A 27,784-nucleotide genomic window follows, 5' to 3' on the forward strand; every position below is an offset into this window, starting at 1 on the left:
TGTTTAATCAAGTGCAATTATGGCTATAAAGTTATCAACTACAGTAGTTTCTTAAACAGTGCTGTATGACCAGCTATCCTCTTTTGATTAGCTGAATACCACTTTACACTCATGGCATGCAGCATATCAATCAAATCAATGCTCAATTATAGACTGAGCCCCATACTTGTGAATTTGTTTCTTTTTTTGTTTGGAGCTATTCTAGTGACTCAGGGATAACAAATTATGTAAATTGAATCCAAACAATTCCATTTCATGTATTTATTGCAACAAACACCAATCAAGAATTAAATACAAAAACAGACAGCTGTGCTGTGAACAATTTAGGGTAACAATTACAAAGTATTATGGCATTGTATAACTTTTTTTTTAGACTCACTTCACTTTTTTATGACATAGTATGACATTTTTCATATACTATTGTGTTAATGTAGGAACTGAATTAATAACAAGCTAAACTCCTTTTTCTCAACAACTCCAACGAATAGGCCTGATGTAGGCAGGATTTTACTGAAGAAAAGCTGAAAATGAAAACAAACAATTACACAAATAATCATACATTGCTGATGATGATACTATGATGATACCGTAATAATGATAATATTCAAAGAAAACCAAGTTAAGTATACATTATTATTATTTTTCTCTTACAGGGGTAGCAGTTAAATAGGTGGGCAAGCAAACTGTATTTTTTGCATTTTCTCCAGTTTTTAAGTAACAGTTTCCCTTGCAGCAGGTTACTAAATATAGCCTACAGGTCTACTACACCTATTAGCCAGGTGTAAGTAGCCTAATCAAACGTAACCACGTCTACCCATTTACAGCAGAAACACAATCCAATTCACAGCATAATCCAAATATAATCACTATTGATGTGTTGATGTTTAACTAAATATTTACTTACTGACAGATGCAACAGAAGAAACAAACAAAATGATCAGAGGGCATTTCTGTGCCTGCATGTTCTCAATCAACCTAATTACATCCGGCTGGCGTCTTGATGGAGTTAGGCTAACATGTGACCGCCACAAATCTCCCCTGCTTCACAGCTCACACGAGTATAAATAAGAGCTTGATGTAGTTTAACAGCAGGTTAAAGCCTGCCTCAGTCTTGAAATTGTACGATTCAACCCAAAGAAAGGACCCAGTAACCTATGGCCATGGTTGGCCATGGACTTTACTTTTCCTTGTGGATCTAACATGTGGATTTTACCTGTGAAAGTTATTCCGGAAGTGTGTCTATGTTCCCCAAGTTCTATGTTCCCCGGGTTCTATGTTCCCCGCTTACCTAACCCTAAACCTAACCTTAGTGGGGGAACATAGAACCCGGGGAACATAGGGATGACCCCGTTATTCCTATGTGGACACCATCCTATGTGAACTTGTGTTGATACTCTTTTGCAATCGGACCTTATGTCTAATCTCATGTAGGCTACGTACCTTCTGCTAATGTGAACCTACTAAAGTGTCAACACGTCGCACTTTAAGTATAACCTCATGTACTTACTGTACCTGCATGTTTATCCTGTGTATATATGTAGATATCTTAGATTTATGCCTCTCCTTCATGTTTGTTTTTCCCTCATTGCTCTCCCTGCCCCCCTTCTTTTTTCCCTTTTTGAATACAAAAACGTACACAAAAACTAATTTCACCCACTTCTTAGTTGACACATACCTGTGAAGTGACCATAAAGTTGATTCTGAGTATAGCTGGCCAGACATTGAAAGTCAACCTAATTTGTTTGTCATTTGGAATAGAATCCTTTCCTATTGAGAATACAATATATGAGAATAATCTAATTACATATATTATATTGAGAAAAAATCTTGTCAGGAATGGTTTGGAGCATTGGGCTGTGGTTGAGCCATGGTTTTAGGACTGTGTGAAAGTTCATCTATGACCTCCTACCTGGTTTTGCTGACTCACTTTTCTCACTTATCCAACTTTCACTGTCACTCCCCATGGCTCACCTACAAACCTGCAAAGACGTGCATTTGTGTGTGTGTGTGTGTGTGTGTGTGTGTGTGTGTGTGTGTGTGTGTGTGTGTGTGTGTGTGTGTGTGTGTGTGTGTGTGTGTGTGTGTGTGTGTGTGTGTGTGTGTGTGTGTGTGTGTGTGTGTGCGCGCGCACATACAGCATACCCAGTGAAAACACATTTGTAAAAGAAAGAAAGGGGGGTGTTTCTGCACACACGCATACCTACATCTGACAAACCAAATTGTGAAATAAGAATCCTCAAAACTAAAAGGTTGTGGGAGAGTTACATAAAACTATATATACACTATAGTTTTCAAAAAGCACAATCTTCAACGTCTTCAGCTTGTTTTAGTCATTTTAGGGGAAAGCTGCAACACATTGTAAAGAAAATTGGCATGGCAGGCATGTGGGATGTGGTCTGGAAGGGTGTGTGGGATGCTGTTTGTTGTTCATTAAATCTATAGAGGCCCTCTCATTAGAATAAACATTACCAGCAGGGGTGGCAGAGGACAACTGTAGCTTTAATTAAAAATAAAGCACAGAATAAAACTAAAAGCACAAATTCCTAGTGGGGGGGGGGGGGGGGGGGGGGGGGGGGGGGGGGAAACACGACAAGCTTCAGAAAGATTCAAGTGTTCAATTTGAGAAATACTTGGCTGAAAACTGTAAAATACCTGTGACCACTTTCGACCTAGCGTCCCGGTTTTGGGCACGTCATTACAGTATATAGGCGAAGACTATTAAAAAATAGTAGATCGGCTATTTTCGCCGTAGTTTACAACAAAGTTTAAAATAAGGCTTATAAGTTCTAGGTCACTAGGAGCTAGGTCAGATGACTCTTCCATTTTGTTTTGTTTTTTATCTTAATTTTCTTCTCCCTTCGATCCACATAATACCAGTGGTGTAAAGTAACTACTGTTAGTTGATGTACTCAAGTACTATTTTTTTTTTACTATTATTACAAAACATACATTAACCACTTCAGTCCTACATATACACTTTGGCTATTTGAAAATAGCTGATCTACAAGCTCACTGCGATGCGTTGTGAGCTTGTAGATCAGGCTATTTTCAAGCAATTTTAATACATTTTTAAAACTCGTGAAATGGGACATTCTACATAATGTGTACTTTTACTTGTATATTTTTGATGCCAATACTTTTATACTTTTACTCAATTGAATTCTGAATACCAGACTTTCACTTGTAACAAGAGAATGTGAGTACTTCTTCCACCACTGCATAATACAGTATATTATGTCTATGTATGTCAAATCACAGTTGTGCTGACAACACGTTGGATCCCATTCACCCTGCCCTGCGACGCATGGTGCCAACAACATGAAAACAGCCCTCTTGCTTTCTGCTGTAAACGGACCAGACATCAGACTCCTCCTGCAGAGAAGTTTCCGTGCCACAGGGAAATGCCAAGTCCAACCTCAACATGTCTGTGGCTGCTACTGCCTCGCTACAGGCCCGACAACAATAAAACGTGCTTTTATCATCATCCTTCCTCTCTTGAACAAACGCTAAACCACTGCTTCTCAAAGTGTGGACCGGGGACCCACCCAGCGGTCCTTTGAGAGGGTTCAAGGGGGTCCCAAGCAAAATGAGGAACAATTTAAAGGAGTAGTTCAGCCAAAAAATGACTTATTTTCTATCGATTACACACCCCACGAAGCCTTGAATTCATGGAGATTTTTTAGTTTTTGTCGCATTCCTGAGCCAATAACTTGATGACGGATAATTTGAAGAGTCTCCTACTGACCGATGACCCAGTCATCAAATTAATGGCTCAGGAATGCGACAAAAGAAATCTCCATGAATTCAAGGCTTCATGGGGTGTGTCATTGATAGAAATTAAGTAATTTTGTGGGTGAACTACTTTAATTACACACTTACTGTAAGCCCTAATTTTAGGCAATTTTTTAACAATGCCGACATAGCTTGACATGCTGACAATGTTGACATCTCTAATTGGGATCCCTGGCACAAAATCTTTTCAAATGGGAGTCCATTTGAAATGATACAAAATCAATTTGGGGGTTCTTGGGGCGAAATGTTTGAGATCCACTGCACTATAAACCACAGGAACAAAGGTCAATGATGCAGAACACTAGCCTGAACACACAAAACATGTCCAAAATACATCCCTGGACCTAAAGCATTTATTGAACAAATATATTTATATTTTCCAGCATAAATGTGAAATATTTTCACTGTATAGGTAAGAAACATATGTACTGTACCGCTTATTAAAAACAAAACAAATACAAAACCAAGTCAATTCAAGTTATGTAATTAGCTCATTTCTATCATTTATAAAAAAAATATTGTAGTTAGGTTAGCTCACTGACATTTTCATCATCTATAACTAACTAAATGCAGCTCTAAAACATGGTACACATTACATGTGTAAATATGACATGGTTATGAACATCAACAATGTCCGTTAGTATGTAAAAGGTCATACACTTTTATGAAACTGTAACATAGTCCATATTATCCTGTATAGAATGTAGATGATCGAATCATTCACCGGAAAGGGTTTCATTTGGGGCACCAGGGGATGGCAATGGAACCCCCCGTAGCGTTTGCCTATAACCTCAAATTCTGTTATTTTATGCATATTTCCTCTACATCTGAAAACGTTTTGCAGATCAATCTGATTTTAGATCAGCACTGAGAGCATCTCAATCAACACCCCTCCATCTAGCTTACAACGCATTGAAATAGGGCTTAAGCTGTCACTGTATATGCTATTATGGGGAAATATATAAAGACAAAGACAACTTGCATGGGGTTGGAGGCACCTCTTTGCACAATCTATACATAGACGTGTCAGAATTAACTCCTGCTGACAGAAATACACTCGTTTACACACTATTCCATGTGTCTGGAATCTAATCCCTTCACAAAATGTAGGCTATAACACTAATTTAACAAAGGCCTACAATAACAGAGATAATCTCACCACGTTATGTAACAAAATTCCCCTCTACCTTCCTTTTAGGTTGGTTTAGCCATAAAAAAACATTACAAAATACATTCTCTAACAGATACGACCGCTGTCCATCGTGCCAACCCTGCCAATAGCATCAGGGTACTTGTCAATGTTCTGCCACGTAAGAACGTAGCATGTGTCAATCCAGTGTACAGTACAGTATATGTGCCAGTGATCTCAATATGGCCACGGTCTGTGCCAGCTATATAACCTTCTGTGTTCAACTTTCAGATCGCTCAGAACGAGCTTCAATGGAAGAGAACACATACTGTACACGCTGTAACTTCGCATTGCATCACTGTTTCGTAACAGCGTTGAAATGGATACCGTCGTCATCTTCAAACGCCTCAGGTTACCATGTTACCATTATACCGCCCAACCCTATAGTCTGTACATGCAGCCTTTTTATCTTAAACTTCTGACATACTCTATATACGGACGGATATAATACCCGCGCGACAAACAACCTTATCTATGCATGACTCGAGTGGTTATCAAACCTTTTATTGCAGTGGCACAACCTACATAATGTCACAGAATTGCAAGAAGGCACTTATTTGTGTTTCTGAAAAGGTCACATCAAAACCACATGCAGCCACGTAAACAACAGCGACATTGTCTTTGAAGTTGATAACCATGATAAAACATACAGAACCGTTCCACTTCATTCAGGCAAACATCACACAGCGGGCCATAAATCGCCTATATTTCTACACAAACAGAACCCCAGTTCACAGCACAGCACACCTGAGCTCACTTCATGCCAGTGAATAAAATATACATTTCTATGTGCTTTTTCCACTACCACAGTATAAGACTAAACTAACGCTTGTTTTAGCTTTTTAAAATGTGTTATTGGTAATTCTACACACACACACACAAAAGGTTCTACAGTTACATGAACCATTATTCAATCTGCTGCACTTCAATCCACCCGACACTCACATCTCCAACACCTGTGGACAAGCTGCACTCTCTCAGAGTGCAGCTTGCTCTCTCTTTTATATTGTTATGGGCTTTTTGCACTTCACTTTTCACATCACTTGGCAGTGTTGAGACGGCTTTCATCTTTAACCTGGCCGGCTACAGTACACCTCTCCAACACCGTCCGGTCCACATCCATGAGCTCTCCAAGACGTTTACGGGAAAGACCCGGTATGATCTACAATGTTTTCATGCCTGACTTGACCACGGCCTGGACTTTAGCATCACTGCTACTAAAGCCTATCTTATACTCCGTACAGCAACGGTGTTGCGTGCTGACAAGAACGTCAGCTTATAGATCAGATCAACACTGTCACGCAATGGAGTATGAATTGAGCTTAAAAAGGTCCCTTACACCCCAGGAGCGACGCAAGTGAACGCTCCGAACATGCGTCGAACCTGCAAATATTATATGTCAAACTATAGGTCAGTGGTTCTCAACGAGTGGTCCGGGGACCATCAGTGGTCCTTGAGGGGGTTCCAGGTGGTCCCCAGCTAAATGGAGGGTTGGTAACCAAATGGACCCATATTAGATCTTTAACTTTTGAGAGCGTAAAATTAAACCAAACGGACCCTTACGGGTCCACTTGGTTTCACTTTACGCTCTCAAGAGTTAAATTATTGTTAAACATCTGCCTTACTTAATAAAAGTATTGTTATTTTGATCAATGTTTGCCATTTATCTCTCCTATTGGTACCAACATCAATACAGCATGGAATTGTGGACAAAATCTTATCCAACAATAACAAAATATTCGTAGTCTTGGGTCTGAGAGTCTAAATCTCATCATACGGTGGTCCGTGGCTCAAATGCCCAATAAATAATGGACCTTGATATGAAAAGGGTTGAAAACCACTGCTATAGGTGGAGGATTTTATTTGCGATGATAAATACGTTGATTTATCACTGCCTAACATTCGCGTTCAGCGTGGCTGTACTCGTGACACCAACAGAAGGAAATAAATGCTCCCGGCGTCTATAGACCTTAAGACTAACCTCGTCCCTGTTCTTTCCCTTTCCCCATTGTCCAGACCATAGAAATAAAATGTTCAGAATGAACTCTGTGTGCTTCCATGTCAAACGTGGAAAAGGAAGAGGAAGTAATCAATCCACCAAAATGTGGAATGCCCTGACACCATCCATTAAAAGATGTAAATCACTGGTTTCTTGCCAAATTGGCCTGAAAAAAACATCTATCAGGAGACCACAAGGGGAGGTGAAATGCTAGCCCTTCCCATAGAAAGGAGGTGTCATTCACTGCCGCCAATTTTTTCCTTTGTTCTCCGTTGACATGACATGTGTTATTGTGTAAATGTTTTATGCCATGTTGATGAATTGAATACATAGGACCACAATGGAAACAAGTCCCCAGGACTTTTTTTGTGTTATCCTTTTAGCCTTAATGTCTGACTGTACCTCGAGTCGTGCTGACTAATACATTCAATCAATCTGTGACGTATTCATTTGATGTGAAGATGCATTAATTGTCTACCATATTGGATACCGTATCCAAGCATCGTCCTGTCCCCCAGGGGGCGCCGGTGAACATATTAGTAGGACGCTTATGGCCTATCTATACTTTTAAATCTATGGTTCAGACATACAGAAAATGCCCTACAGATTATGTACAGTAAACCAGGCTGTTTGATATCTGCATCAGTATCGAACACTAACCTTATATTCCCTGTATGTCTGTTCCTTCCTCTACCATTAGTATTCATGGGGGCAGTCCACACACACACTAAATGCTTGTGCACACGCATGAACAAAAAACAACGTTTAAGCTTCGTAGAGAGGGGTAACCGTGCCGTCTTTCCACTGGATGAGGATTTCTCCTCGCTGTAAAGCAGGGGAGGAGTGAGGGAGGCGCATGGCGTGCTTGGTCAGCGGGGCTCTTTCGTTGGGGACGGGAGACCCCGGCTGGCTCACCTCCTCCCTAGGAGTGTAGGATTTCAACACGCACACCACCTTCTTCCTGCTGCTGGGGGGGGGGGGGGCAGAGAGAGAGAGTGTGTAAATGTTTTAACCTTACTATGCTACTTTATTTTTTACTTATTTTGAACTTATATGTACTGTCATCTTTATTTTATGACTATAGTAGCTTTGAACGTCATGTCTATAGCACGGAAAGCCATGTTAGATTGTTATTATTATCATCATTATTATTATTATTACGAAACAGGAGCCAGCACTGGCTGTCAGATGACACAGAGAGAGTGTTCTTCTTTTTTTTACCGTACTATGCAACTATCCTAGTCATAGGAAGCACCACCATAGGAAGCACCACCATAGGAAGCACCATTGATGACAGCGAAGCACCACCGGATATAAAATATAACACGCTTCAGGGAAAAGGCATATAAAAACTATATAAATTAAGTTCCATAGAAACATTCCAGCACACACTTGTCAACTCTGAGATGATTTATTAAAAAAGGTCAACGTTCGATCACAAATACCATGACAAATCAACCATGAAGTGACATAAAGTGACGGGCTTAAATACAGCCCATAATTACATGATAGTCCATAGTTGTGAAATAATTGTCATACTATCATGCAATTATGGGCTGTATTTAAGCACTATGTCACTTTATGGTTCAGATGCCTTGAGAAATGTTTTTAATATTTTGTTTATAAATCAATGCAGAGGCCATTAGTCTGCGGCAATTGAGTTTTTTTCTATGGAATTGGATCTTTGAGGGATTTGATTCTCTGTACCACAGATAAGAGACGAAGCAAGTGGCGTGCGTTTTGCCTTCTACTTTACAGTATGCTACAGTAGGTAACAGAAACGCTTGCCCCAAAACACACTCGCCCTCATTTTTTCCCCGCGGACCACTCGCCCCCCAGCGGCTGACTACAGCCCCTAAAATTAAGTTAGGAGGTAGTTAGGAAAAACACAGTTACAACGATGGAGGCATGCCGTCTGCAGCGGACTTGAACCTCGAGAGGCACCAACGTGCGAGCTCAGGCGAGAGAGTTGCCATGCCGAATGTTTGTGGGTCTGACCGCTCCGAGGTCGCCGGGTTTGTGGGTCCGACCGTACCGAGGTGGCCGGATTTGTGGGTCCGACCGTTCCGAGGTCGCCGGATTTGTGGGTCCCACTGTTCCGAGGTGGCCGGGTTTGACTGGGGCGAGTGGACTTTGGTGGCCAGAAATACATGCCAGGGGTCCGACCGTTCCAAGGTCGCCGGATTTGACCCGGGGCGACATGTTTTGGGGCAAGCGATCTTGTATTCCTATAGTATATACCAGTGGTTCTCTAACTTTTTCAATCATGTAAAGGGACTCCCAAATGAATATGTGTTTGGCTGCGGCCCCACTTATAAAAATATTTTGTGCCAGGAACCCTGTACCAGATTTGTGTTGTTAAAATGTTTTAAAACATATTCCAAATTTTTCACATTTCACAAGTTTTTTTTTTAAATAGCTGATGGATGCAACGTGAGCTTGTAGATCTAGCCGATGTATATAGAGTTAAAGTGGTCAAACAGATTGTTATGCTATAAAATTACATACATACAATTTTTTTTTGGGGACCCCCTGGAACCGCCTCAAGGACAGCTAGGGGTCCCCAGATCCCACTTTGAGAACCATTCAGACAATTTCATTGCAATCTGGATGTCTCCTACTGGCGATTACATGTTGTTTTATGGTTAAAGGTAAACTGTAACTTTTAACCTATTTCATTTATGTATTTCAGCTGTCATTTCCCTCTAATCAGCCACTATATTATTGTGCTGGTGTGTTTCCCTGCAGAAAGACACATCCCTCAGGCTGTATTTTGGTTTTGTTACACTGTTTATGTTAATGTTCATCAGGGCAGAGGGACGCCTCTATCTGTGGGGGGGGGGGGGGCTGATTTGTACTTAGTTGTGTGCAAAAGAGAAGATCTAGTGAACTTGTAGATAGGCAGCTTTAGTATTACTCAGGCTATTAGGTTTAGGGTTACAAATGCCCCCCACAAAAAGGTAAAAATGTCCTCAGAATTATAGTAATACGAACGTGTGTGTGTGTGTGTGTGTGTTTGTGTGTGTTTGTGTGTGTGTGTGTGTGTGTGTGTGTGTGTGTGTGTGTGTGTGTGTGTGTGTGTGTGTGTGTGTGTGTGTGTGTGTGTGTGTGTGTGTGTGTGTGTGTGTGTGTGTGTGTGTGTGTGTGTGTGTTTAGGTTCTCACCTGTTAGCATAAACATTGATGATAAGAATCACAGACCCCAGCACTAGAGCCAAGGAGCTCAGGACCAGCATGGTTATCTTCCAGCCCATACCTGTATGGTGTGAACATTCAGCACAACTCAACATTACAACATTCTGCACAATGCATTTTAACATACTGTATGTAGTATACAGTACTTCTATGTCTGTGAGCCATGAAGCCTTGACTAATGCACCTTTTCCACTTTCTCACACTATTAGAGCCAATTTAGATGTAGTTATTTATATTGTATTTATTGTTTGGACACCCGTTGCTGCCCCCCGCTGCTTGGGCCATGCAATAGATCCCACAGGTTGCTGGAACCCCTTGATTAAGGAATGACAGACAGACTGTCAAGGACAGTTGGAAATGTTTGGAGCCTGAGTGAGGAGGACGGCAGCAAACAGTTTTTTGACCACGATATAACACAATTCATTAAGAAGAAATGAGAAGTTTTGTTTGTTACTTTATATATTGGATTGAACTTTAGTTAAAGTTTAGTTAAACGACGCTGTGTGATTACAAACACTGGACCCTTGAATTGGAACGTGCGTCTCAACTTAACCGTCTCCACGCTGGCTGGCGACTTGAAAATAAAAGGTAGGACAAGTCTCCATCACACACAAACTGAAGATAGAAGGTTATTGACTCTGAACTTTGTCACACACTCTACAATACACCCACCATAAAACATTCCTTCTCTTTTCCTAACGTTTGGCTCCTCCTAGTGGTGAAGGAGCTGTACCTACATTCATGCAGGTCAACAATCAGTTCCTAACCCCTAACATTTTGCATGGAAAACTAAATTCTTGAATGCAGCACTGCACCAAAACTCACCATAGTCCATGGTGAAGAACACCATTGTGGGATCTGAAGATGTATTCAGCTCTGTGACAGGGTCCATAACACCTTCAACTGGACATGAAAGAAGAATGCAGGCATTTCAATTAGTTACATTTATAGCCATTTTTATATATTTTTGGGGGAAATTAAAAAAGATATAATCCAATAAACCAAGGATGGGTGTTTTCGATGAATGAATGGTTTTGTATAAGAAGGGGGCAGATATAATTGTATTTTGTCTGAATGAATATCAAAATATCTAAATACTGAATCATGCAAATCTTAAATCCCTTTAAAAGGTTAGGGTTAAGGTGATTTCTTCCATACAATATAAATCCCATAGTCTTTGCACACAGGACTCATATGTTGGTGGATTGGGTTTAAGCCAATTTATTGTGATGCCTTTTATAGCTGCTGTGAGCATTATTTGTAGAATATATATCTGATTTCTTCTCTCTAGACCCTCTGGGAAAACTCCAAGTAGGCCTATTAAAGGGCCCTGAGGAATTTGCATATGGAATATTGCATTGACTGCTTTAAAGATATCTTTCCCAGTATTTTCTTACTTTTCTGCATGACCAAAAGGTATGTTTAGATGCCTCACAATATTATTTTTGTGTGGTCATCAGATAAAGAACTCAATGGCTGGAAAGGGGCGTAGGGTTAGTCAATAAACATGTTTTAATGGAGAGAGACAGAGACAGAGTGAAAGATAGAGGGATATCTATACATTTTAGTACAAATACATAAACCAATTCACAAATCAGTTGAGAGATGGTTCTAGGGGTGTAAAGTCTAAGTACATCTACTGAAGTACTGTGCTTAAGTACAGTTTTGAGGATTTTTTACTTTGCTGGAGTATTTCCAATTTACAGTACTTTTACTTCTACTCTACTACATCTCGGAGGCAAATATTGTACTTTTACTCCACTACAATTATTTGAAAACTTGAGTTACTAGTTACTTTGTAGATTTTGATTATTATTACAAAACATACACAAACCACTTCAGACCTATATATATTTTGGCCATTTGAAAATAGCCGATCTACAAGCTCACAATGTGTCTTTTTTGAAAACTTGTGAAATGGGACATTCTGCATAATGAGTACTTTTACTTTTGGTACTTTAAGTACATTTTTATGCCAATACTTTTGTACTTTACTTTTACTCAAGTAAATTTTGAATTACGGACTTTTACGTGTAACAGAGTATTTCTACATTGCAGTATTGATACTTTTACTTAAGTACAAAATTTGTGTACTTTTTCCACCACTCAATGGTTCCACGAATCATGCTGAGTCACCCCCCCCCCCACCCTCCCCGAGGCTTATATAGATTGGTAAGAAAAGCACTTAACTAAATGAGATCCAGCCCATCCTCAGGCTGAGAGCGGGCATCATTCTAATCCAATCTGCAGCCCAATGGGAAATGCAGTCGTCTATGCAACTAACATCACCAAAATGGAGCCAATGAAAACAAACATTAAGTCGTACGAAATGGAAGAGGAGGTGGGTGTAGAATTAGCCAGAGTTGGCAGTGTTTTATTACACAAAATTACATGCAAAACAAGCAAGGAGGAAGGGAGCAACTCACTTTTAAAATGCTCCAATTTTATTCACAGCAGTTAAGGTCACGATTATGAAATTTTACTTGACGACTAATTGTTGCTCAAATAATTGCGATTTAATTGCGTTTCTGTCGTTTGAAAAAATTGGAACATTATGAATAAAAATGTATACAACATGTATACCCTATGGTAAATCTAATACAAAAACTTCCCAGGGGTAGTGGGAGTTCCTTTCTTTGAGTGTGAGAATACATTTCATAGAAGAAAAAAAAATGTGTGAATTCAAATATTCACATGGACCCTTGTGTCACTATTCTGGCGCCAAATTCGGCAAAGAAATAGCAGATCTGCAAGCTCACAATGCGTGTAGATCAGCTATTTTCACCCTCTACACCAAAGTGATTGTGGCTTAGAGGGGAAAATGTAGGAGGTTAGTATAGACCCAAGGGGGCAGCAGTCAACTAAGCATATTGTAGGGAAAGGATTATCAAATGAATTTGAAGCCATTCGACCTTGGCTGTTGTCTTACTTACTTAGTTGAGGCTGTTGATGAGAGTTGGACATGTCCGACATGGCACTTGGTGCTGCATTCTGGTGATGAGGGTGATGGCTGTCTCTTTCACTGCACACCGTCTGGTTGTCCAGTGTCCTCCACCGAGTGCCCTGCTTTTAGGGACAGAGTAGGGTTATTTAGTTCAGAAAGTTCTCAAACTTTTTCGTGCCAAGTGCCCCCAAATTGATATGTATTTGGCCCCATATGTATAGTTTGTCTTTGTTTGTATTACTTTCATTGTACTTGTTTATTTTGAGTGTATGCCTTCTGTTTGTTTTTCATAAGTGTTTGATAAACAGAGAATATATTATAAGGTGGGTCACCATTGACCATTTCATCCAATTAGGAGAGAGAAGCCATTTATCAGCTTCAGTTTGATCGTGTCCTCACTTCCAAATTCACTTGTTTATCCTGTATGAGTTTTCAATCTCCTGATTGAATGGAAAGCTGAAAATGTACTGTAATTTCTGTTCAACCCCGTTATTGAACAAACTTACTTACTGTACACCAGAATATGCTGTAGAGCTATTTGGCACTTATTTTAACAAAGAATATCACTTACATACAACCCAAATACACTTTTTCCCCTCTATTATGCTTTTGGTTCCCAGTTTTACAGTGGTTTGACAATAAACAAACAAAAGCGCTTTCTGAAGTGCCTTTGTTCCCTCCGCTGGCCGTCAACTCCGGTTTCACTCCAGACATCCAATCAGGTCAGGTGTGTGTGCAGTTAGCTAGTAGAATGGAAATAACCAGACTTGACTTGTTCCTGTAAGCTCCTAGATGGAGCATAGGGCCGCAATCACACCCCACCATCAGACTTTGTTTTGGGCAGTTTTCTTCAGCTGGGCCCGCGATAGTCCGGTTGTCTTTGCCTTCTTTTGCCCTGTGGATTCCAGTCCAGTGCCTGCCTAGTAGTGATGTTGCCATAATAATAAATAACCAGATGAGGGCTGCAACTATAACGATCTTTTTAGCGATTATACTATTGATAACTTTTTTGATTAATCGAGAAGCTGCTATATTCGATTCAGTTTAACTATTGCACCCCTACAACTGGACCAACTCTTCCACCAAAGTGGAAAAAACGCCCTTAAAACCTACCTGTTCAGAATTGCCTTTCCGAGTATTTTCAAGTCTAGTTTTAAGTGTTATATTGCTTTAATTCTTATCTTAAGTTTTTTTCCTGATAAAGTTCTCTTTTTTTCTCCTCTCCCTCTGACCCCCACACACACACATGTAAAGCGACTTTGGAATGTATATAGCACTTTTCTAAGTACTCAGATATTATTTATTATTATTATAATTAACTCATTCACTCCCAGAGTTTTTCAGAACAGTCTGCAGCCAGTGCCAGCATTTTTGAGCATTTTTACTAACCTTTCAAGAGCCACAGAATATTTTGCTCCAGGATGATCGACACACGAGTGTCGCAAAAGACGGAGGAGTGTTTCCATCGGAGAAAAAAAAGTGTGTCACCGTGACCCTCCGTTCTTTAGTTATTGGCTGTTGAATATAGCTTGTTTTCGCCAGAAACGCAGAAAAAAACAAGAAAGCAGAGAATTTTTTTTTCTAAATCCTTCAACATTAGATCGGACCAGTGGCGTGCACAGACATTTCGAGGGGCAGGTGCTCAAGTAAATAAAACCTTTTTTTTGTTTACTTGGTCTGCTCTTTTTTCCCTCTACACCTACACCTCTACAAGCCCACAACGCCTCGCGCTGCGAGGCGTTGTGGGCTTGTAGATCGGCTATTTTTGGCTAAAGTTCTCCTCAGAAAAGGGATGCTAGGTTTTGGTTATGGTAAAAAGAAAAATCATATCACATAAAGATGGCGGACCCCCTGTAGTAACTCTGAGGACCCCCTAGGGGTCCTGGACCCCCTGTTGAAGACCCCTGCTGTAAACTGAAGTGAAAAAAAACTTTTTTTTCTTTTTTTCAAAAGGGCACTTCTGGTCAAGAGGGCAAAGGGCAGGTGCTCTAGCACCACGTAGAGTCTATCTGTGCACGTCCCTGGATCGGACGGGGCTGGGTTTGTTGTGATCACGTTATTTCCGGGTATACTCTTCTCCACAAGTCATAGGATCAGTCTTAGGTTGGTCGAAGAGCGCCATCTAGCGTAAACACTGACAACACTATTTTGACGTGTTCACGTCATTGGCACTGAATGAGTTGTATTCATACCTGCTTATGGTCCTTGGAGAGGAACACCAGGGTGGACTGGTGTGTGGCACTGAGGTGCAGACCCTTGCCCGACAGGCTGAGAAGACCCTTTTTGTTGCAAGTCCATGCTTGGCTGCTGCTGCTCGTCTGCCTCTCCATATACACCTCCTCTCCTCCTTCTCCAGGAGGAGACGTCTCTTCATCTTCTCCGCTTAATACACAGGTCTGCAGGTGTAGAGTTGTCACCATTATGAGATTGTACTTGACGATTAATTGTCATAAAAAAATATTGCAATTAACGATTTATTTGTGTGGCTTTTAGGGCTTTGTAAACAAAAGTTGCACAAGGGGGCAGATATGACAAAAAACTTAAATACACAAAGAAATGATAAATAATAGAAATGATAAATAATATATGATGGCCGTAATATGCCATATTTAATATTTTCTACAATATTATTTTTACAAAATAGTGGAAATAGCCAATCTACAAGCTCAACGCGTCGTATCGCAACGCTTTGTGAGCTTGTAGATCGGTTATTTCCACTATTTTGTAAAAATAATAATATAATAATTATGGCCATAATATGCATATTTAATATTTTTGACAATATTATTTTTACAAAATAGTGGAAATATAGCCGATCTACATTTTTATTTTGTAAAAATAATATAATATGGCCATAATATGCCATATTTAATATTTTCGACGATATCATTTTTACAAAATAGTGGAAATATAGTCGATTAAAATAGTCGATCTACAAGCTCACAACGCGTCGCGAGCTTGTTCAATGTACATCGGCTATTTTGATCGACTATTTTTAGATTTTTTTTTTTAAATGTATGAACCTTTCTCAACATAAACGATTAGGCGATTAATTATGTAATAAAATGTGACCTATACCTGCAGGCTGACACCCTCGTACTCTGCCCGTGGCGCCGTCAGACAGTCCCCTGTGTGCTGGTTACTGATGGCGTGGCCGCCGTGGTGGGGGTGGCTCCCCCCGCCCCCGCCGGGCACCCAGCGCCACTCCTGTAAGGGTGACCCCTGGCTGCATTCCTCCAGGGCCACCCTGCCTCCGCTGTGGACCTTCAGACATTTCCCCAGCAGCTTGTTTCTGATCATGAAGCCAGACGCCTCTGTGAGAGGAATACAATGGAAAACATGTAACTGGGAAGCTTATAAATGAAGAAAGAAAGAATGTACAACACATTTGAAAATAGCAGATAAAGCTCACAACGCGTGAGCTTTTCAAAAGATTTTTATATATTTTATGAAACCTGTGAAATGGGCATTCTGCATAGTGGGTACTTTTACTTTTGTAATTTTAAAGTATATTTTAGATGCCAATACTTTTTCACTTTTACTCAAGTACATTTTTAATTCTGGACTTTTACTTGTAACAGAGTATTTCTACATTGCAGTATTGATACTTTTACTTAAGTAAAAAAAATGATTTGCTTTTTCCACCACTGGCGCGCGCGCGCACACACACACACACACACACACACACACACACACACACACACACACACACACACACACACAGTATTACAGCAAGCAGAGGATGTCACTGTCATGGAAGGAAGCTGGTTATAATTTCTCATCTTCGACACGAAATGAATTCGTCACATCCAATAATAAGTTATAGAAACATGGTTGTGATCTCGATGTTGATACATTGTAGCACCAGCAGCAAAACCAATACAAGCATCACTGTAGCACCTGTTGATGTCTAGAAAGGAAAAAAGAAAACCAACCAAGTTTGATCCTTTCAGAAATTATTGCAATTTCAAAACTATGCATCTGCTCCGCTACAATAACAACCAATCACTTTTGTAAGCAGATCATCACCACGAAATCTGCAAGGATCCCAGTGGATCCCAGACAGTGCAGTGCCGTTGCTACAGCGACGTCAGAAGGAACATGGAACTCAGTGTAACTTTAACAATTTTAGGCTAATAATAAGTTAGAATCAAACTCTACCCTGGTTATGAAAGAGTGTCTTAAATGTTTACCATGGTAATTCACAGCGACAGCCACGACGCAGAGACCCAGCAGCAGTCTGTTGTTCCACATGATGATGATGATGATAAAGCTGGTGACAGTTTGTTGTCTCTGATCCAGTCAGTGCATGCAAAACAGTTATAGTCGCATTCTACATTAGTTCAAGTTTGGGTAGAGCACTAGAGCTCTACATCCCATAACCCGGAGGGACAGTCACATCCTGATTGGCTAGTTTGGGTTGTCAGTAGCCATGGAGAATGGAGATACACGACGGTCGTCTGTCACGACAGGCATGGATGAACTTGAACTGCGTGTTTGCACTTTCTTAATTTACGGCCCGTATATCTATCTAGTCTACATATTACATAAACGTTCAAATTTCAAATATAAAATGCTTACCCTATGGCCATGGATGTTAGAATTCTACTCGAGCCAGCATAAGTACCTGTATATTACGTATTGTTCAATAAAAAGCATTTTAATCCGATTGGTGGCCATTTTATCATAGGGTATCAGAGTGCAATACACCTCCCAACCGATAGGGCCACGTAGTTGAAAGCATATGGAGGAAATACGAAGAAAATGGCCACCGATCGGATTAAAATGCGTTTTATTGAACAATACGGAACACACAGTTACTTTTGAGGACCCGTACATAATTGTAACATCTGAGGCCATAAGGGAAGCACTTTATATTTGACATTTGAACGTTTATGTAGATGTATGGGTCAAAAAGGGTGAAAGTACAAACACCAGGTTGAAGTTCATCCATGACTGTCATGATATGACAGTCATGGATGAACAGGGTTGTCAGGGGAGACAACAACCTCGTCCAAACTAATTAACCACTCAAAGGTGCTGCTGTATGTGTATGATACTGTATTTTGATGCATTAATCTAAGGCTACATGGGTCTCCCCATCTCTCCAGCTCTTTAGTAAACAGAAAATATCTTTTCAGGGGGGGTATTTCATCCAATCAGGAAAGATCATACAGGATAAACAAGTGAAATTCATAGGAAGTGCTGAAGAAATGGCGGATTAGATGAAGTTTGTGTCCCATCTGGAAAACGTATTTTCTGTTTATTACAGAGCTGCAGATATGGCTAGACCCGGCCTGTTATTGAACAAACACTATAGCAATATATGATAACTATCAGAATATAGAGCTTTAACTTTTTAACACATTTTCTGGTTTGTTTTTGGTTTTAAGGAAACAAATATCACATCATGTAACTTTCCTCTTCTGTCTCGGATTTGATCCGGTTTCCTGCGCAAGTGCTGACATTTTTAGAGTCTGCCTGCTTGCTCAGGGGATAAATTGAATCTTGACCATCAGGTCAAAATTCTTGTCACATCCTGTGTCTAGGTGAGACATGACCTTTGACACGATCTAAATGTCTCAATAGAAGAGCAGGGAGACAAAATACAACCACCCCAATTGTATAATTATATTGAATTAACATACTCTACCATACAGATTGGACAAAATTACATTTTATTCATAAAAAGGTTACGTAGTTCCGCTTTAAGCACCTTTAAACCCTATTATACTTGTTGACCATGTCCTCAAATGTCTTTGCCAAAATAAGCAGATGTACAATGCAATCTGCAGTGGTGGGAAAAGTACTCAAATGTTGTACTTAAGTAAAAGTAACAATACTGCAGTATATATATATGTATGTATATTATGAAACAGACATTAACCACTTCAGGCTGATTTAAACTTTGCCTATTTGAAAATATATTAATATTTTGATGCCAATACTTTAATACTTATACTCAAGTACATTTAGAATTTCTGTGTTTCTACATTGCAGTATTGATACTTTTACTTAAGTAAAACATGTGAGTACCTTTTCCACCACTGCCTAAACTATAGTCTTAGCTATTCATGTGTGAACACACTCCCCAATATTTATTTATTTTTCTTTTTTATGTTGAATAAACAACCTGACATTTCTTTAATGGTAGGTTTGTGGTTACCTGGCAACAACCTAAGTATCTCAACAACCCTCCAGGCTATGGGAATGTTTGTGTGTGAACAATAAAGTGAAATTAACTTGACTTTTTGTTTTCAGTCCTCCAATCAGAAGGGCTTGAAGTGCAAACATTCTGGGGGTGTGTAACTGAGGCATGCATCACTTAAGTTAAGTATGTAGCGGGAAGGTATGTGTGGTGATAACATAAATTATACTAAATACTTGTTGGGGAGAATTTATACTGTAATAATCTGGATAATAATAAGGCTTAATATTCAGTTTCTAAATTTGACTGCGAGGTCAGCCAACTTGACTCACTTACATTAATAAATGCCTATTTAAACTGTTTTTTATCAAGCTGTTTACATCTAATCTAACACTATGAAGCAACTTGGACTACCAATTAGATGAGAAGAGCATAAATCTGGTGATAAAGAGAAAACAGTGGCTGTGGCTGAATAGGATTGCCCTCACATTAAAGTGACAAATGGGACAGGCTTGGGGGGCCTGGCTGGTCACGTGATGTTTTTCTCAATCAGTTTATGTGCAAAGACTGTAAAATTCTACTGATATTGTAGCATAGTGTTTCCCAAACTGGGGTCCGGGGCCCCCTTGGGAAGGCGCGAAAGCTCACAGTACACAAGGCCAGTCTGTTTGGAGGTTGTCAAAGATTGTTAACATGTTGCACAAAATCATACTTTCATCTTACTTTCATCCGCTGTCTGCCTGTATGTTCTTAATGTTATATCAGTCCAATTATCATGAAGAAATTATTTTGATTTTTTTCAAAACAGTTTAAAAAATAGCAAAAATAGTCAATTTACAAGCTCAACACGTCGGGTTATTTTCACTACTAGAGGCTCGGCCGTTATGCGGCCCTCACACCAATGTCGCACCGCCGACCTGATCGATATGCCCATATATGGAGGTCTCTGTATCTGTCAGTCCTTATCCCTTTTATGCCCATATATGGAGATCCCTGATGTCATCAGTATATGCCCATATATGGCCTGATGCCATGACGACACATTGAGGTTAGAGTCTAACCGTTAGACAACCCACTCCATATTTGGGTGTAGCTACATTGGGAACTCCTTATATGGTTCTCCCTCAAGCCAATTTTAAGACGTAGTCAAGAACATTTACTTGAAACTGTACATTTGAGTATCGGTGCTTTATTGGATCATTTGTATTTTTGAATACTGCTAATAATCTGTTTAGTAAAAAGTCTTTGTCGAGTTCATCCATGTCTCTTGAGTTCTGGTGTTTGAGTTTTTAACAATATCACTTTGTAATAATTTACTGCCCGATACTGGGAATAAAAATACCAGACCACCCGTATGGTCTTTCAAGTTTAAATTGGAACAACACAGAGGAGCAAGAAAACTACTATGAAAAAACATCTCAAATCCCAAGTCAAGGATGACAAGATACTCATTTCACTCATTTATTTGGCTTACATCACAATAGAATTAATACACAGAGCAATATAAACACAACATAAAATGACTTTGGAATACAATTAGAATTAGAAATAAAACATAGATTAGGGTAAAAAAAAAAAAAAACCTACAATTATCTCTAAAGGGCTTCTTCATAAACATATACAACATAATCTAAAGCCTATGCTTACTGTAGCCATCTATGAGTCCTGAAACAGTGTAAGCAGTCATTATATTTCCATGGGCTCTGAATCGAAGAATTGTATAAATTCCATGATATTCTCAGAGTCTCCATCAAAGTTTTTAAGACTGTTTTCAAATGCAAAGCGATTCTGTGTTTCCACTATTCTCTTTACATCCCCCTTCACTTGGTCATATGAGTCATATGTGTCATGCTTGTGATTAGAGGTGTACTGGAGGTACGCCTCCAGTACATCAAACCTCTGTCTTTCTACTATTTGGATGATGATTCTGGGAAGTATGCGTGACAGGGGTTGGGCGTACTCAATGAAACTCTGGGTCTGTCCTCCCTGGGTCTTATAGGCATAGCCCCCTGTGTGCATCGCAACAAGATTACAAAAGTCATCAAAGACGGGGGAGCCAGATGACAAAAAGAAAAAGCATGTATCATATGCTAAATCTGGGCTTTGATTAACCAGGTGTTTTAAGTCAGCCGACGGAAAGTAATGCTCAGTAATGAGGTGGTGAATCTCATTAAAACGGTCATCTGCCACCTTTACACGGTCATCAACTGGAATGGTGAAGCATGTGTCGGTCTTTTTCGCTCCTCCGTTGGGGTGTCCGATAATACAGATTCCACCCCTCGTAGGTGCAGAGGTTACAAAGTTACACAACAATCCGGTGTAGTGTGATTCAAGCTCCAACAAAGCCCAATCATGAATACATCCTGAATCATCCGAAAGCTTTTCGAAGAAAACAACCTGACGTTTAACTGGGACTGAATCTACCTGGCTCTCTAGATCTTCAAAATGGAAAGAGACTGTGACCTCCTGAGTCAGCCGTTGTCCCCTAACATGAAAAACTTTGTCAATCACATGGGCACATGTGAGGATAAAGTTATGAAACAGGAGAAAACCACTCCCTATAGGTATTCCCTCTGCTCTCACCTGACAGACAGAGTGAGCCCGAACCCCTAACTGCCTCAACATTTTCACCTCCATGCAGCCCCTTCTTTCCAGATTCTTTCCATATTCTGCACGGAAGAGCTCTTTTGCAGGTTTTGATTTTCCCTCTCTGCCTTTCATGTGCTTAACTAACTCTTTATACTGTGCACACAGGAGATTCCGAATTTCCTTAGAATTTGGAATTGGACGTGGTTTGGCCCAAGTAGAAGAAGTATTTCTTCTTGCTGTGTGCTCAGTTGCTGCGGACTGCTGTGGGGAACTGGTACTGGTAAAAGTAATGGGACAGGTAATAGTAATGGAACGGGGACTGGTAATACATGCAGTACTGGAACTGGTACTAGTACAGGGAACTGGTTGATTTGACTGGATCTTTAGTAAAGCATATTTATCATCCCGTTTGATCTTGAAGGTTTTGCCATCAAGATTATTAACAAGACTGGACATTTCTGTGATTCTGTCATTACTTACATTTTTCAGTGAGCATTTACTGAAAACATCACTTTTGAAGCGTCCATCTCGTTTCAGAGCTTCCTCTACTGTTTCTCCTTCATATGCATACACAGTAACTTCATCAGCAATGAGTTTAAGATTCTTGTTGTTCAGAATGTTATACTTTATGTTAAGACCTCCTTCTGCTTTTACATGAAAGAGTACTGGCTTGAGTTGGGGAGAACCACTTAAACTCTTTGGGGGTTCAGAGTTTCCCTCAGTTTTTATATATTCAATAGTCAGAAGATCATCTTTTCCAATTAACCAGCATGGAAAGTGTGTGCTGATAGCTTTTTTTTCTCTCAGAATTACAAGTTCTTTGTCTTTTTTTACATTATTTTTGTGTGAAAAGGATGATGATGTCAGTAGTGCATCTAAAATGGTCTGGGCTATGGTACAGGTTATCTCCCTCTGTGATCCCTTTCCAATGCTATATGCAAAGGAATGGCTGTCATGATGTCCTTCTTCTTCCTGAGAAAATAACAAACACATCAACACGGAAGAAAGTTTAATTGCTTGTGGTTTTATTATTATTTATTATTATTATTTTAGAGTTACAAATCAGTGCATATCTGTTTATATAATCTGTGCTTGCTCTGTTTGGACAGGCTAATAAGTGTAGTAGGAATGGGCGTTGTCTCCCACTCTGCCCACGGCCCATCCTCCTCCCACTCATCAGTGGGCTGATTGCTAGCCGCAGTATTTAGGCAGCGCATCTTCTGCCTGCGTTAGGTGTTTCCTCTCGTTTGTGTGTCCGTCCGTCCTCACTATCTAGTTGTTTAGCAAGTGCCTGCAGTGCATATAGTGTGTTATGGTCATGAACTTGTTTCATGTCATTTTAGTGTGTGTGTGTGTGTGTGTGTGTGTGTGTGTGTGTGTGTGTGTGTGTGTGTGTGTGTGTGTGTGTGTGTGTGTGTGTGTGTGTGTGTGTGTGTGTGTGTGTGTGTGTGTGTGTGTGTGTGTGTGTGTGTGTGTGTGTGTGTGTGTGTGCGCGTGCGCGCGCTACAGATATACTGGAGTTGGCCAATCCTCAAGGATGGCCAATCAGAGGAGACATGGGCGGATCCCCTTGCCTATGGCTTAGTCTCGCTGGGCAAGACCTAGCCGGTTGAGTGTCTAAACGGAAGTACCGGAATTTGGCGGAAATACCGCCCAAGGAAATGATGCCGACGCTTTACAAACCTGTTTACATTCTCTGTGAATGAAACAAGTGTTGTGATTGGTCGACAAAGATTGTTTTTGGGGGAAATACGTACGACGGGAGTCTCGCCCCTATAGACACTCTGCATTAGGTCATGAGCAGGCTTTTCTCTTCGCAGATGAGTAAAGGCTTGGAACGAGGCTATGGCTTAGTAAGGCTTTCAGCACTGTAATTAAAGCATATTTGTGGCAGCTGTTGCTACAGGTTGCGAGGCGCTACAAGATTTGTAGATCCGCTACTTTTAAAATACCCATACACCTGTTTAAACTGAGAAGAATGGCAAACGGTCCGAACAAATGGTTATAAGAACTTTACTGCGAGTGGCCCGAGATATTGAGGCACAACGTGTGCGATTTTGGTGTTGGTACGATAAAATACGTGGTTATAAGAGCGAGTTAAGAAATTGTGTTTGTAAACATCTTATAGCCAAAATGATAAATAAATTAACATTGATCCCAACGAAGAACCTAATGGAAATCCTGTCACTCAGATTACCACTGTAATTACACATAAAGGTAATTGAGATCATACTATTAAAAAAAAGATTACCTTGAAATATTGATCCATTTTTTCGGAATCCATTTCCTTGGCGTCCATTTTGAGTGATATTGGCAGCTGATGGTTGTTACACTGCAAGGGTTCCACCTGTTAAGGTGGAGAAGTGTGGATTATTAATCCATGTCACTATGCAATACATAAACAAAAATAGTGTTGTTATAATCAATACATAGCTCACATATAAGACAATATTTAACGGTTAAATATTGTTATATGTGAGCTATGTATTGTTTATAACAACACTGTATGTCTGTTAGTTTGTTTGTTTGTGATATGGTTAAACCATATCAAACAAACAAACTAACAGACATACAGCACATGAATCATCTTCTTCCACGTATACCTGTAGCCACCATAATCGTAAAACCTTTATAGATGTGAGGATTCTGCCCTTTGGGTATCACTCTGATTGGATTTGGATCCCAAATTTATCAAAACCCTCAATAATATTTCAGTATATTCCACTCCAAACAAAGAAAAACTCATTCATATCTCCTCCGCCATCGGTGCGTGAATGTGTGTGTGAATGGGTGAATGCAATGCACAATGTATGTAAAACAATTTGGATAAAAGCGCTATATAAATGCACCTTTTACCATTTACAGATACAGAGATCTCCATATATGGGCACAAAAGGGACACAGACAGACAGGTACAACGGGTACTCTGACAAAGCCCCCAGAGACAGACAGGTTGGCTCGGCAGTGCGACATAAGTGTGAGGGCCGCGTAGCAGCCCGAACTCTAGGTCTGAACCTCTAGTATACAAATAAACTGGCCTTACCCAAATAAAGATGCAGGGTCGGGAAGTACTGGAGAGCTCCTCAGATGTATGGAGGATGGAGATGACCGGCGATGCTGCCTCAGGGCTCGTTCTAGGAAGATCTAGAGAGACAATAGTGTTAAATCACTTGAGAGTAACAATGCCATGTATTAAACATAATCAAGGGGGGAAAAAACAACAGGACAACCTTCCTTTCCTATGTTAGGCGAGACTAAACTGCAATTTACAGCAGGAGACGCCATGACTCATTGATCAGCATCACATTTAACTTTCAGCTCTCCGCAAAAAAAAAAGAAGTTCAACCCAGATTTGGCCTCAAACAAGGGTTTCAATTTGTTCTACTGCTATGCCACAAAAAAAGTGGAATGCCCCAACAGACCACAAAAGTGTGAATCCTTACTCTGAGCACACATTACACATACGATATAATCACACATACACACACTACTAGACCTTATATAAGACAGACACACACACACACACGCACGCAATATACATTTCAAGACAAAAGCTACACACATATCTCTTAACACACACCCACCCTCCCACACCACAAATCCACATCACCCACACACTATATACATTCCCAGCCAGATTGATGACCCCTTAACACACACACACACACCCACGCACACCCTCCCACACCACATCCACATCGCACACAAACACATACACAAGACAATACTCCCAGCCTTTCCACGATGTCCTAGCGAGAGACAGCCCGTTTGACTGACTATGTAAATTGTAAACTTTGTACAATAAACTCTGTCTTTGTTACAAGTTTACAACCTACTTCTCGGCCTGCTACCTCTACTCATTTCCAGCCATCAACGCTCTCCAAGACCACACATAAGTTACCACACTCTCCTTCAAAACCGCTCTAAAAGAGCACTTACAGGTGGCTGCAATTCGGAGTAAAAAGTTTAAGCCTATCACCAGAAATGCTATCACCCACCCCCCCATATTTTTTTTGTTGATTACTAGTGGTTTATATGATGTTTTTGCATAGTACATAGTAGTGTATATTTGTCTGTCGTTAAATGTTTCGATGAATTGAGTACAAAGGACCCCAATGGAAACAAGCCATAGTACTTTCTTGGGTTTAAAATCCTCTTAACAGACCTTGTATTGAACTGTACTTTCCTGTTCTTTTTCTGCAAACTGTTAATAAAGTATACAAACACACACACACACACACACACACACACACACACACACACACACACACACACACACACACACACAGCATCTCCAGTGAAAACTACTCATGATATTGTTGACCCCTCAGAATTTATGACCTGGTTCCGAATAAAAAGTTACGTTACTTTATCACTTTGTGATATTCACATTCTGTGTGGATGTTCTCATGAAACAGTTCCAAAGAATATAGTCATAGACAGGGGTGCACATAACTTTTTAGGTCTAGTACGCAGAAGAGCACCTGGAGATGTGACTTGGTGCGCAACAAATAAATGGTCCTGTTTGTCAACGGGGGGGGGGGGTTTGAGTCAGCACGGTGCCCACCGGACAGTTATGTCGGGGGGGGGGGGGGGGGTGCAGCTGCGCGAGGGAAAAAAAAGAGGACGCTTTGCTTGCAAATTCCGCTGATTTTCGCCGTTTTTTCCCTCTCACATCGTTTGGTGAAGCCCCCAAGGTTGGTGCCCTGTGCTGCGCTGCTTTTATCCGCCAGATTGGGACGTTCACGGCATATTTTGCACCATCACGGTGCGTTCATCATCGGTGACGAGTGCCTCTAAACAGCCGCTGCTGGCTGCGTGCACGCAGCGAGGCGATGCGAGACACTGACAGTCAATCTAGTCTTTAAACTATAAGCCTCAAGAATGAAGGCAAGTCATTTTGAGGCAGAAAATACCCTCCAGTCACCAGGTCCTAGCTGCTATAGGAGACGATGACTTTTTGGCAGATATAAAACTGCATTTTATGAGTTCTAAATTAAGTTAAACAAGGACAATTGCAAAAGCGTTTTTTTATTTATTTAAGGCTACACAACCAAGCCCATCATGTCTTCCAAAATGATGGGTCCAATCCAGACCCAACATAAGTTTGAGTTGAACTTCATCCCATTTAGACCTGAGGTCGATTCTACAAATGCCTTCTAAATTCTAACAGCTTTCTCAAAAAAGTATGTTGAGATCCCCTCCCCCCTCCTTCTCTGTTCTCTCTCTCCAAGGACATCGTGCTGAAACCAGCATACATCATATCTGGTGATCAACATCTTCACAATGATCACCCCAGTCCCTATAGTGATCCTCACTGCTTTTACTTTAACAATTTTTCCCTCCAAAAACTTTCAGACCACTTGTGGATTGCTGAAAATGCCGTCTTTCTGCGTGTCCGCTCCCTATGGTCCGTTATAAATCGAAACATAATTCCGATCTTGACATCTACTGATTTTTTCCTCCTTTTCTTTCTATCTCCTAATCCTCCCATGTCCTCCTCATCATTACTAACATTGATTTTTGCTAATAGAATCCTCATCTGACGCCATTTCCAAACTTCTCACCATGCATCCCCCAACTTCCCACCATCCCGTTGGCATTATTATTATAATAATGGTCACAATCACAGTTGGGCACGTTGTATTTCAACACCGCCAAGAGTTTATCTAATTAAATATACTTTAGTATCAACATGGAAGACTAAACATAGATATACAAAACTGGTATATATACTTACTGTATGAGTGGACGACGTCTGGAATGCAACTCTATTATCTGTACCAGTGTTGCCAGATGTTGTGAGAGAAATAAGCAAATAGGTATATTAACAAAAGCCCAATGGACCGTGACGCATTGTGAGCTTGTAGATCTGTTATATCTGCTTGACGTGAAAATGTTTAAGAACCACTGGTGTAAACAACATTTA

General features: G+C 40.3%; 2 protein-coding genes across 5 annotated transcripts; both read right to left on the reverse strand.

Moving 5' to 3' along the window:
* Positions 1–475: 475 nt before the first annotated feature.
* On the reverse strand, positions 476–17,419 carry LOC311043733 (uncharacterized protein). 4 transcript variants are annotated; one of them, XM_084055089.1, is made up of 8 exons: positions 17,312–17,419; positions 16,197–16,432; positions 15,311–15,514; positions 13,108–13,240; positions 11,000–11,077; positions 10,145–10,235; positions 7,744–7,947; positions 476–521 (listed from the first exon to the last, which is right to left on the reverse strand). In XM_084055089.1, the coding sequence occupies exons 1-7, from the start codon at positions 17,370–17,372 to the stop codon at positions 7,746–7,748; spliced, it is 1,005 nt and encodes a 334-aa protein (XP_083911215.1). In that variant the 5' UTR covers positions 17,373–17,419; the 3' UTR covers positions 476–521; positions 7,744–7,745. The 4 variants fall into 4 exon arrangements, with proteins under 4 accessions (XP_083911215.1, XP_083911217.1, XP_083911216.1 ...); XM_084055091.1 differs by lacking the exon at positions 476–521 and having other exon boundaries at positions 7,507–7,947; positions 13,108–13,237; XM_084055090.1 differs by lacking the exon at positions 476–521 and having other exon boundaries at positions 7,507–7,944.
* Positions 17,420–20,843: 3,424 nt separating this feature from the next.
* Positions 20,844–27,642, reverse strand: LOC311043738 (serine protease FAM111A-like). Its single transcript, XM_084055093.1, has 4 exons — positions 27,596–27,642; positions 24,899–24,999; positions 24,107–24,202; positions 20,844–22,827 (listed from the first exon to the last, which is right to left on the reverse strand). Exons 3-4 carry the CDS (start codon positions 24,152–24,154, stop codon positions 20,953–20,955), a joined length of 1,923 nt encoding a protein of 640 aa, XP_083911219.1. The 5' UTR covers positions 24,155–24,202; positions 24,899–24,999; positions 27,596–27,642; the 3' UTR covers positions 20,844–20,952.
* Between the last annotated feature and the right edge of the window lie 142 nt (positions 27,643–27,784).

The sequence above is a fragment of the Gymnoscopelus microlampas genome, assembly GCF_963454915.1.
Source record: "Gymnoscopelus microlampas genome assembly, chromosome: 4".
NCBI lineage: Eukaryota > Metazoa > Chordata > Actinopteri > Myctophiformes > Myctophidae > Gymnoscopelus > Gymnoscopelus microlampas.

Excerpts from the sequence above, each read along its gene's own strand:
- LOC311043733 (XM_084055089.1), bottom strand. The coding sequence starts at position 17,372 with ATGTGGAACAACAGACTGCTGCTGGGTCTCTGCGTCGTGGCTGTCGCT. Across the intron at positions 16,433-17,311 it reads TGTCGCTGTGAATTACCATG|AGGCGTCTGGCTTCATGATC; the intron begins GTAAACATTTAA and ends TTCCTCTCACAG. Across the intron at positions 10,236-10,999 it reads GTTCTTCACCATGGACTATG|GTATGGGCTGGAAGATAACC; the intron begins GTGAGTTTTGGT and ends CACACCATACAG.
- LOC311043738 (XM_084055093.1), bottom strand. The coding sequence starts at position 24,154 with ATGGACGCCAAGGAAATGGATTCCGAAAAAATGGATCAATATTTCAAG. Across the intron at positions 22,828-24,106 it reads AAATGGATCAATATTTCAAG|GAAGAAGAAGGACATCATGA; the intron begins GTAATCTTTTTT and ends TTATTTTCTCAG.